The sequence below is a fragment of the Ovis canadensis genome, chromosome 11, assembly GCF_042477335.2.
Source record: "Ovis canadensis isolate MfBH-ARS-UI-01 breed Bighorn chromosome 11, ARS-UI_OviCan_v2, whole genome shotgun sequence".
NCBI lineage: Eukaryota > Metazoa > Chordata > Mammalia > Artiodactyla > Bovidae > Ovis > Ovis canadensis.
The window spans coordinates 33064631-33076807 of NC_091255.1; the positions used below are offsets into that span (position 1 = coordinate 33064631).

The following is a 12177-nucleotide window of genomic DNA, read 5'->3' on the forward strand; positions in this document are numbered from 1 at the left end:
GAGACTATGTAGACAAGAAAAATGAGGACAGGAGACCAGAGCCCTGGCTCAGGCATAAAAACCTCAGCCTCTAAAATCTGTGGCTTGCTTGGTCCTTAGGTTCACTTTAGATCTAAGAGGCAAAGACAGAGCCAGTGGGAGTCCAGAGGCTGGCAGCATGCTGGCAGTTTCTGAGTCACAGCAGACTCTATGAGGTAGGATTAAAAGTGGGGGACTCAAGCTGGGGAAGACTTGGGGGACAGGAGAACACACTGTCTATCTTCAAATCTCTAAACGGACTTCTTGGGGAATAAGGGAGGGATCTGTTTCCTAGGCTTAGACTGGGAGTGGCAATGGTGGGACTTATAGGAGGCAGCAACTGGCTCAGATGGAGCTCCCCTGGGCGGGGTGAGGCCACATAGAGAGGTAGTGAGTTCCTCAGCTCCGGGGGTATGCAAACCAACGTCTGGACAGCTGTGTGGCAGGGGTGGGAACAGCAAAAGGTCTTCACTGAGGACTGCTGAGAAGCTCATGGGCACCCCCTAGCTCTGCTCCACCAACCTCTGCGTCCGAGATGGCCACGCGGTGGGACTCAATGGTGGGCCTGCGCCAGGCCCGCGGGGAGATGTGACTGGCAGGCCCTGTGGCATAAGGCCCAGCCTGGGCCTGCAGGCAGCTCCCCGCTGGCCGTTCCTGCAGGGAGAACTTCCTTGTCGAGAGGCTGGGCCGGACTGCAGGGTGTCTTGAAGGACCGCTGGGGATCACGGAGGCTGCTCTGGTCCGTGACGGAGGGTCCACACAGTTCCTGGGAGGCTCCGGGCTGCCATCCGTCTCCTCCAAGTGGGTCACATCAATGGCTGCCACTCGCTCCACCAACTCAGCCCGAGGGTCCTGGCAGCAGACCGCCGGGCCCCCCTCCATTGCCACAGTCAAGGGGGTCCTCAGTGCAGCCTTATGGGGAACCTAAGAAAAGAGGGCAGAGAAGGTTCCAGTCCTGGCCACCAAGCAAGGAGGTCAGATTCCCAGGCCCTATTCCCACCGAAGCCACAAATTGTGAGTCCCATCTCCATGCCTTTGCCCTGCTTGTTCCCTCTGCCTGGGTCGCCAGCATCCAAATGGAGGTCTCCCTCCTCACTAAAGGAATGCCAGGGGGCTTCCCTGATGGCTCAGTGGAAAAGAATCCACCTGCCAATGCAGGAGACACGGGCTCGATTCCTGATTTGGGAGGATCCCACATACCATGGAGCAACTAAGCCCATGCACCATAACTACTGAAGTTGAGCCTGAGTTCCAGAACCCAGGAACAGCAACTATTGAGCCCACATGCCGCAACTACTGAAGCTCAGGGCCCTGGATCCCGTGCTCTACAAGAAAAGCCACCACAATGAGAAGCCTGCGCGCTGCCACTGGACAATAGCCGGCGCAGCAACAAAGACCCAGCACAGCCAAAAATACATACAGATTTTTTAAAAATAGGAATTCCAGGAACTCATCTGGCTCTGCTGCACACCAGCCCTCTAGACCTCAGTATTCCCATCTGTAAAACAGGCACATCAGCCTTGCTGGCTTCACAGGGAAGCAGGGAGAATTTGATATTCTGGAGTCAGAACAGACAGACATGGGCAGAACTGGAGGCCTCACGGCACTGGCAGAAACAGAACCCAGGGTCAGCTCGGGCCCCCATCCAGCAGACAGCCCAGTGACTCACAGCTCCACCCCTTGACAGCAGAGCATTCCAAGGCTGCCGACGCCGCCGCTGCGCTGCCTGAAGCTGAGCTGAGCTCCTGATGCTTCAGGTCCCCCCCTCCACCCCTGTCGCTGCTTCCAAGAAGACTTTCCTGGGGCTCCAGCCTCTCCCACCCTGGCACCTTCTCCAGGGAGGCCTCTCTAGGGCCACAGGGCAAGTCTGCCATCACTCCCTTCCCTGCCCCAGCAGAGCCTGCAGCCCAGGACAGGCTCCGTTAGAGGAGGGGGCTACTGCTCTGATGACAGTGAACAGAGACTTCACTGCACTTATTTCTCCTGGTTTTCCCTTCCAGTTTATTCATGTGGCCAAAATGTTCACCTCATCTGTTCAGGTTGAGATGCTCCCCTGGTCTTGCACCCTAGTCCTACTGCAGTCTGAGCCCCCAGCAAGACCCCAGACTTCTCCAGCTTGAACCCCAAACCAACCTCCAGTGTCCAGTCCCAGCCCTCACATTCAACCACATCCCTGGGCTGAACCCTGACCCCGGGCTGAACCCGGATACGCAGGCTGGGACTCCATTTCTGCCTAGGGCTGAGCACAGGCCCCACCCCACTTGGTGCCCCTCCCCCTTCCTGAGACTCAGTCTCTTCTCCGGAAAAGGAAGTGAGTGGACTCCTGACCCTCTGCCCTTCCTGTCTGGTGGTGACTTGCACTGCCACCACAAAACGATTTTGAGGACATGGTCTTTATCTCACTCCTTATTCCCCCATCACCTTACTTTGACAGATGTCAAGGAGGCTGGGCTCGCTGGAGTCCACTGGCTACAGAGGAGCCTGGGCTGGGCTCCAGTCCTGCCTGCCAACCTACCCAGGGCAGCTCCTTCCCAGCTCTGAGCCTCAGTCTTCCCATCTGTACTACAGACACAGGACCTTCCCAGATTCTCAAGCCTACAACAAGACTTGGAAATGGATTGTGGGTAAGGGCATGATCCAGACCCCCTGTGTCTGACACCCAAAGTATTGAATGAGTGGTAGCCTGGTGGAGCTGATGTTGGCATGCAGAAAGGAACGGGGAAGGGAATCTAGACTGGCAACAGGAAAAGATATGGACGCTGGACCTAAAGGAGTGAGGGGAATGTGAGCATCGGGGAGGCCTCCGTGGAGGAGGTTAGAGTGGCAAAGAGACTAAAACATTGGGAAGGCTTCTCTGAAGTAGGTGAGGAAGTAAGTAGGGCTGGAGCATGATGGAGGCCTTCCTGGAGGAGATAGAATGGGATTAGAGCATCAGAAGGGCTTTAGGAACCAGATGGTTGCAAGAAGGAAGAAGCCAGGGCTAAAACGAACCCTCCAAGCGTGGCCCACCCTGCCACCCTTCCCCCTCACTCTGTAGGTTCTTTTTCTCCCACATAAACTCCATAGATTAGGGTTCTTGTCTGCCTCGACTCCGTAAGACCACTAGCCTCTGCAGCAGTACCTGAGGCATCGTAGGAGTTCAATAAATACTTGCCATAGTGATCATTACAGTCCTGGCCTCGTTACACAGATGGGAAAGCAGAGAGGAGAGAGGGAACCCCAAGGAGCTTAAGACCCCAGCCCACAGCAGGGAACGGATGGCAGTGCCTGGAACTCTTGTCCTCTGGTCCCCAGCAGGAACCCAGGGGCCTGAGAACCATCACAGGCAGAGGCCACAGGCTACCGAGCCCAACAAATTTGCATATGATTTTCCCTGAGACTGTCACCCTTTTTTTCTCAGATGAGGAAAGTAGGGCTTTGCAAGCGACAGGTGTGGGTCTGGGGTCACACCTCAGGTCAGGGCAGACCCTTCCTGCTCCACTTTGGGGCCCTGTTCCCTGGTTTAGGACCCAGGCTCTGAAGCCAGGCTGCCAGGCCAACGCCCCTTCCTGGCGGCGTGCCCATCCACGGGCAGGTGACTGACTGCTGTGCCTGGGTTTTCCCCATCTTGCAGAATGGGATTAGCAGCAGTATCACTGCCCAGGTGGCTGGGAGGAGTAAAGGAAGGAACGCCCTTACCAGGCTCAGAACCGGACCTGCCCCTAACAGAGCCCCGTAAAACTGAGTTGTTGCACTGCTGTTGTTGTGATTGCCTGGGACACGCGGTGGCCCAGATGGAGGCGCGGGCGGCAGAGGCAGCTGTGAGGGCTGACGTCAGGCCCTCCACACTCCCTCTCGCCTGGATCAGATTCAGGTGACTAAGCACGGCTATGCAGGAGGTGCCCCGGGGAGGCCCCAGGTTCCTGCCTGTGTTCAGGCGACAGGGCCTGGCACCCTGTGTGTGAGGGTGTGTGTCAAGTGAGAGAATATGGGCGAGCAGGGCTGTCAGCTCTGGGTGACAGTGTGTGTAGGGGAGAGGGGGTTCTGCACACAGGAGCCCATCTGCCCGACAAAAATCTATGGCTGTGGTCTACATTCGATGGTTAAGCATGTTCATGCGCATCGTGTGTCTTGAGGTCTTTGTGTGCCCGTGCCCCAGGATTGGGGGAGGGGGTGGGCCCTGCACCCGCTGGGCGCCATGGGAACCTGATCTCAGAAAGTCAAGTTGGAACTTCCCACGTTCCCACCCAGTCACCTGTCCACCAGCCTGGGGCTGCCTGCTGGGCTGCGCTGTATGTCTTGGGCAGGACCCACCCCTCTCTGGAAGCTCACCCAGGGTGTTTCTCAAGGCCATCCCCAAGCTGAAGCCTCTGTAGACACTGTATAGAAACTGACTTGGCGGCTAGCTAGGAGCCACATGGGCAAAAAGAAGGACAGACAGGCTGGCAGCCAGGCCCAGGGCAGAGCAAGGACTTCTACAGGCATGGGGAGCCTCCTAGGGACCAGCTTGGTCCTGCAGCTGAGAATGGCCGGGGTCAGGCCCTTCCTCATTGAGAAGCACGACCCCCAGCTGTCCTCCCAGACTGGGGCTATGTTTCCCTGGACACATCATTGAAATTTTGGAGCTTCAGTATGCTCACATGTGAATAGGATAGATAGCCCCCATCCTGCCACCTCCCAGGGCTATGGGAGGAAGTGAATGAGACTATGGACATTGAAGCAGATTGTGCCTGAGTGATGTGGGGCTAGGATACGTCTGTCACCACCGAGAGAGAGAGCCTTGTTGTGCATACAAAGTGCAGCCTCAGGACTTCCCTGGTGGTCCAGTGGTTGAGAATCCGCCTGCCAATGCAGGGACACAGGTTCAATCCCTGATCCAGGAAGATGCCACATGCCTCAAGGCAACTAAGCCTGTGACCACAACTACTGAAGCCCGCACGCCTGTGCTCTGCAACAAGAGAAGCCCATGCACACAGCTAGGGAGAGGCTGCTGCTCGCTGCAACTAGAGAAAGCTCAGATGTAGCAGCCATGACTCAGTGCAGACAAAAAAGAAAAAAAAGCTACTCTTAAAAAAAAAACAAAAAAAAAAACAAGCCCACAAAGTATAGTCCCATATCTACCCCTGGCTCCAGGATGGCCTGGCACATTACCCAGCTCAGACTTCTCCTTCCAGGCTATGTCCTTCATCCCCACCTCATTCCCAGGTATCTGGCTGCTCCTAAGGGATGCAGGGGGCTTCCCAGGAGGCCCTCCTGCCTGCCAATGCAGGAGACACAAGAGCCTTGGGTTCCATCCCTGGGTCAGGAAGATCCCCTGGAGGAGGGAATGGCAATGCCCTCCAGTATTCTTCCCTGGGAAATGTCATGGACAGAGGACCCTGGCGGACTACAGTCTATGGAGTCGCAAAGAGTCGGACATGAATTAAGGGACTTAGCCCACAGCACACAGGGGATGCAAACCCTGGCTCCAGACCCCACAGGACCAGGTCTCCTTTTCAAGATCGAACCTCATCACCTTGGTCCCTCAGAGGAGGCCCAGAAGAGGACAGAGCAGGCATATCTTGCTCTCATCCACACTGGTTCAAGCAGCCCCGCCTGGGATGCATGTCTTCAGACCTCGCCCTGAACTCTGGAAGGCCGCTGGGAATCTCAGGGCCAGGTTGAGCAGGGGCCCAGCTACCATCTAGGCAAGACAAGACATGGCCCTGGTTGCCAGGGGACAAGCGAGAAGGGAAAGCTATAAGGAGGTGGTCTGGTCCCCTGGGACCAGACATAGAAGGTGGCCTTGGTATCCCTGGGCTGCCTCACAGGAGCTGTGTTTATGCTCCTGACAAGTGTCTGGATGGCCCTGGCAACGGGTGGCCTCCTCGGCTCCCGCCTCCGCCTGGGATGACTCAGTCCCCTCGGGGGAGGCCCAGGCGTCTGCTGCCAAGTCATGCTGGAGGATGCCTGCTGTGACAACGCCCCCTCCCACCATCCCCAGGGAGGCCCCAGCCACTGAGGTGGGTTCTGTGCCTAATTCAGCCCAGCAGCCCTCAGCACATCCTCAGCGCCTCCTGCTGATGTCTTCCAGGTCCTCCCTCCTCTCTCTGCCCCTCCTCATCCTCCAAACCAGGTCCACGCCTCCAGCCCAACTCCTTCCAGCCAGCGGCCTCCTCCCCTTGGTGCTCCCCGGCAGCTCAGTTCCAGTTCAGCTCAGCATTTCCCTCGAGTCTGCTCTTCCTCCTCTGGCCCATCACAGAGATGAGTGCCACCGTCCTCCCGGTTCTCCCAGGCCAGAAGCCCGGCAGCCCTCCTTAGCACCCATTGTTTCCCTTTTGCCCATCCTTAACCCCCGAACCTTACCCCACTTACTCTCCATTCTGGCCGCAAGTCCCAAACTGCAGACTCTCATGTGCTGCCAGCCCTTCGGACAGGCTGTGCCTTCTGCCAGGAACACACCTCCCTCTCCTTGGCTGCTGGAGGACAATTCAGACATCTCCTCCCTGATCTCCCCATAGCTGGGTGAGGTCACCAAACTTAACTCCTTAAAAAGTCCAGATCCTTCCCCACTATTTCCTCCATACCTGCCACCCACCCCCAGGCTCACACCTCAATCCCACCCCACCCCATGCTCCATACCACTTCCTAGAGGGAATATTGCTAACATACAAGTTAGTTTGGTCTCAGTTCTTCCAGACCTGGCCTCCAGAATCTTGGAATCTGAAGGACAGAAGAGCAGGAGAACTCACTCTGAGCAGCGAGGAGACTGGGGCTCAGAGGCTGGGAAGCAGCCAGGGAGACCAGAGCCATTCATTCACGTGAAAAAAACCTCAACTGCGCACTTGCTGTATGCGCCCAGGCACAGTGCTAGGTGCCAGGAGATAAAGCAGCAAACCAGAAAGACAAAGTCCCTGCTTCAATGAAGTTTAATTTCTAGTGGGATAAGAAGCAACAAACAAGAAAGCTGGGAATTAATAGATGGCATGTCAAGTGGTACATGCTGTGGAGAAAAAAATTATAATTGTCTGAGGGGAATCAAGAGTGAGGCCCAGGGACTTCCCTGGTGGTCCAGTGGTTAAGAATGCACCTTGCAATGCAGGGGACACGGGTTCCATCCCTGGTCAGGGAACCAAGATCCCACATGCCGCTGAGCAACTAAGACCATGTACCACAAACAGAGTCCATGAGCCGAAGATCCTGCAACGAAATATCCCACATGACTCAAAGATTCCATGTGTCAGAACTAAGACCCAATGCAGCCAGATAAGACGGTGATCATGCTATCTGAGGAACAGCAAGGAGGCCGATGTCCTTGGAGTGTGGTGTCCGTGTGTGAGAGGTACCTGATGGCAAGCTGAGTTCCACCTTGATGAGAAGGCGCAGTCATTCACTGTGCCTGGTCTCAGGGATGGCTTCCTGGAGGAGGTGGCATTTAAGCTCCTGATCGCTGAGTAAGAGTTTCAGAGGAGGCGATGGAAGGTCACACTGTGCATGACAGAGAGCCACTTCCTGGCTGGGACTCAGGGCTTGGCCTTGGGGGTCTTTTTGGACAGAGACCAGGAAATCTCGAAAGCCAGAGGAAGGGTCTGAGTAGGGGAGTGACTGCGTTGGATGCGATTAAAAAAAAAAAGATCCCTCTGCCCTCTGTGGGGACTAGGGGTAACAGGCCAAGGAAGAGGCAGGGGTCCCCGAAGTCTGTGGGCCTAGGATACAGTCTGGCACTTGGTGGGTGCTCCATCTGTGTGCTCTAGAGGGAAAAGTGAGGGATGTGGGGGCGACCAGTGCATCCTCAAGGACACAAGCTGTTTGCTCCTGCAGACTCCCCGCCCCCATGGCGGATAGAAACCCCATATGTGCCCACCGAGACATAGTCCTGTGACCTGGGACAGAACCTTCTCTACACACTCCTGTACCCCAAAGACACACATACACACACCACTCCCGGAGCAGGCGCACGCCCATGTCCGCGTGACCCGCCCTCACACACCACTCCATCCAGTAAATGCACCCCCCTCACACACACAGGCACACTCCTATGCCCACGTGACACACGCACACCCGCCTCCAAACACCACACACAGGTCCCCGAGCACGTGTGCACCCTCCGAGCTACCAGTTCTGCGCCTGTCAGGCCGCAGCCACCGCAGCCTCCACCTCCGCCGCCCCCCTCCGCCCCCGCCCCAGCCAGGAGGACTGCGCAGCGCAGCCGAAGCCACGAGAGCGCTGCATCTGTCCCATTCATCCTCCAGCCCCAGCTCCTGCAGGAAGACTCGGGGGAGGGCCGTGTGGGCGGAGCGCTCCGCGCAGATCCACACGTGGGTGCCCCGGTCTGGGCCCGCTCCGCATAGGCACGGCCTCCCACCAAGAGCAGGGGAGGGGGTAGTGCGCTGGGTGTGGACGCGGTCCCGCAGATCAGAGCTAGGCAAGGGACGCAGACGGCGGAGCGCCCTCGGAGATGCGGTCCCGGGTCCCGGGTGCCAGCGCAGACAGATGCAGGCTCCGGGAGGCACCCCAAAGACTGGGCCCCGCAGACAGAAGGGGGAGGATCCCCGCATGGACTAGGTCTGGGCTGTCTTCGCAACCTCCCAGACCATCCCTTTCCCCTACAGGCTCCGGGCAGACGATCAGGCGTTCGTCCCCCGCCTCCCGCTCCCCCGCCCTTGACCCCCCATCCCTCAAGCCGACCCCTACCTCAGCGCCCAACGACAGTCTCCGCGGCCCTGCAGGCTGCCAGGCTCGCTCCCGCGGCGCGCACCCCGCCCCGCCCGCCTTCCCAGGGCCGAGATCACCGAGCTCAGACCCGCGGCGCCGCGGCTCCAAGGCTGCGCTCGCTCCTCCGCCAGCTGCCGCGCCCGGCGCGCGGTCATTGGTGGAACCGCGCGGCCCCCCTCCGGCGTCGCCCAATCAGAGCCCAGGACTCTCGCCCGGCTCCCGGAGGGGAGGGGCCGCGGCGGGTGGTGGCTCCAGAGCGGCACCTCCCCCTGCGGCGGGACCAGCCTCGTCACGCCCCCATCGCCCGGCTGCAGGGTACCTGGAGTCGCCCGAAATCCTTCCAGGACGCGCCCCGCGCCCCTTAGCGGGGTCTGGAGGGTACGGGTGCTTCCCTACCCTTTGTCCCCCAGCCATCTCGGCCTGGCAGGGGCAAGTGCGCACCCCCCGCCCTCGGGGGCGGGGATGAGGGGCAGTGTTTATTAGGGGAGGGGCGAAGCGAGATCAGCCACTGGATGGGGCCCAGGCCTAGGGCCAGGGAGAAAGGCCTTGAATGATAGATTCTGGAGTTTAACCTTCTGCCGCGTGGGGTGTAGAGGAAAAGGGAAGCGGTTCTAACAGAATGCTGGGGTCAGAATCGAGTTCTCACTTGGGGAAGGGACCTATGAGCAGGCAACAGGAATAGCCTAGCTGGGGCAGGAGGTCTTGACCTTCGAGGTAGCCCACCTCTTCCCTGGCGAGTTCATCAATTATTGGTTCAGTTACGTTCTGTACTTGTATACCCTCTGGCACCTCACTCCACCACTTGTCCAAGACGGAGCCCCATATCACACCCGCAAACCTAGCCTCTTGCGTCCCTGTCTCGATCTGGAGCCAGAAACCTGGGAGTCTGGATAGCCGACCCCTTTCCTGTTCCAACCAGTAGATCACCAAGCCCTGCCCAACTTACTTCTTAAATATTCCTGGAATCCAGCCACTTGTTTCTACCTCTCTGTCCCTCCATTATCTCAGATCACTGTCTTCTTGCACCTGAATTGCTACAGCCGCCTCCTCTTGGGACTCCCAGCCCCAAGCAACCTCATCACCCTCCCCCACCACCCTCACCCACTTGGCTTTTCTCCACCTGGTGTGCAGAACAATATTTCAGAAACACAAGTCTAACTGGTCAGCTCCTGCTTAGGAATCTCCCATGGCTCAGCAGTACCCTGGGAATAGATCTAATCAGGCTCTCCATGACATCAGTCCTAACCACTGGCTCTACTCCTTTCAGGGCTTGATTCAATGCTTCTTCTACCAGAAACCCTTTCCTATGACCTCACTGCACAACATGGGTTAGCAACCCTCCTTAGGGACTTCCTTGGAAGTTTACCCCATCTGTTTACTTGCCTGTTCCCTTCTCTGAACTGTGATCTCCTTGAGGGCAGGACTGTGCCTGATTCATCTAGCACACAGCTTGACACATTGCATGAAAGATGTTTGCTGAGTGAATAATTAATTTTATATGGCAATCAAGGGATCAGATGTGTGGGGTTGGAGTTCAGGGAAGAGAGCTGGGCCAGTGAGACGTTTTGAGGAGTTATCAGGAAGATCCCACAGTAGAGCCATGGGAAAGGGTGAGATAACTCAGAGAAAATACACAGGGGCTGAGGACAGACAGTTTTAGGGGGAAAAAAATCTCTGTAGTAGTATAGTGTTAGATGCTCAGTCATGTCCGACTCTTTGTGACCCCATGGACTGTAGCCCACAAGGTTTCTCTGTCCATGGAATTCTCCAGGCAAGAATACTGGAGTGGGTTGCCATTTCCTTCTCCAGGGGATCTTCCCAACCCAGAGATCGAACCCAGGTCTCCTGCACTGCAGGCAGATTCTTTACCATTTGAGCCACCAGGGAAGCCCAAAAATCTTTGTAGTAGGCAGAATCAGTTCTGACTTACATAACAGAAATTCCACATAAGAGCCTCAGGGCAAACAGTCCTGAGTTGGTATTGTAAGCAGATAAAGTAAGGAGTCCCAGAGAAAAAGAACCAAATGTGGCATTTTGGCATAAGAGAAGTCGTTTGTGCCCTAAGCTGCTTTTGTGATCCAAGCCTGGCCACAATGCTTGTCTTTGAACAGGTCTCCGTAATGAATGAACAGGTCCCAGTAATTAATGATTGTAAAGGAACAAAAGAATGCAGGATCAAACAACTGTTGTCAGGCAAAGAAATAGCAGCAGCAAAGATGATACATCAGTTGTAAAGACGCCCCAGTTCCGTTTCAATGGTAAAGATTAGCCTGAAGCACTTTCTTGAGCTGTTTTGCAGAATTGAAACCCCCTTCAACCACTAGATCAACCTAAGAGATGACCTTGAGCTTTTCTGACCCTCCTGTCAACCTCTGCCCCAGTTCTATGATGCTAAACTCCCCAAGCCTCTTCATGAATAATAAGCATGTGCCCTAAGCTTGAAACTTCCCCAGTTTTGCTGTTCCAAGAGACACTGTTACAGAGAAAGATCCCCAGTGTTCTCCTTACTTGCTACAAGTAATAAATCCTTCCTTCTCCCACTCTTGGGCTTGGTTGTGTCTTTTCAATGGACACCCACTACAAGGTGAACCTAGTTTGGGGGCAACAGTTCTGCTCCAGCTCTGCTCCACAAAGACCTCCCAGATGAGACTCTTTCTACTCACTGCTCCAGCAACCTCTGGATTTGACTCTTGTCCTCATGATTCAAGGTGATGGCTAGAGTTCCAACCATCACATCCGTATTCCAGGCAGTGAGATGGACACAAAGATAAAGAAGAGGGCAAAGGATCTACCAGCTTTCTTTTAATGAAAGTTCCCAGAAGGTGTCACATGACACTTCTACAAACATCCAGTTAGCTATAACTTAGTCCCATGACCAGAGCCAGTTGCAAGAGGTGGCTGAGAAATGTAGCTTCTAGTCAGCCTCATACCCAACCAAGAACCAAAGGCTGTATCACTGTAGAGACTACATATCTGGGCACAGCTTGCTGACTCCACCATTGACAGAGAGGATAGATGGAGGGGCAGAGCACTGCTGTGTACCAGGCTCCATGCTAGGTACTTTACATATCTTAGCCCAACCTGAGTAGAGGCTATTATTATCCCTGACTCACAGAGGCGGCTTGGAGAGTTGAGCAACTTACCCAAGGACACATAGTGGCAGAACTGCAATTCAAAACTATCTTTTCCCTAAATACCAGGCTGGCTAGGAAAATCAGGGGAGGGTGGGATCTAGGAGTTGCTGAAAGGAAATCTTTCAACAAAGCAGGGCTTGGCCAACAGTGTCAGAGACTGACAGGCCAAGCAGGATATGGGCTGAAGCGTCCGCTTGGATGTGGCAAGAAGGGCACTGCTAGTAACCTTGGCAAGGGCATCTAGACAGGTTGTAGGGGCTGGAGGCCAATTGTAGAGGGGGTGATGCAGAGGAAATACATGTAGACTGGTCTTTCCAGAATGGTGTTGGCAGAGAAGGGAGGGCGGGCTGAG

At 55.9% G+C, this 12177-nt stretch overlaps 1 protein-coding gene across 2 annotated transcripts in view; it reads right to left on the minus strand.

Moving 5' to 3' along the window:
- Positions 1–8823, minus strand: part of CAMKK1 (calcium/calmodulin dependent protein kinase kinase 1) — a 29768-nt gene extending 20945 nt beyond the window's left edge. For both annotated transcript variants that reach the window (XR_011259812.1, XM_069603147.1), the window contains exons 1-2: positions 8671–8823; positions 541–942 (exon numbers count right to left, since the gene is read on the minus strand). Coding sequence is in view for 1 of the 2 variants with exons in the window: in XM_069603147.1 (XP_069459248.1) it covers positions 541–900 (360 nt within the window). In the remaining variant the exon portion in view is untranslated. The remainder of the gene's footprint in view (positions 1–540; positions 943–8670) is intronic.
- Positions 8824–12177: the final 3354 nt, after the last annotated feature.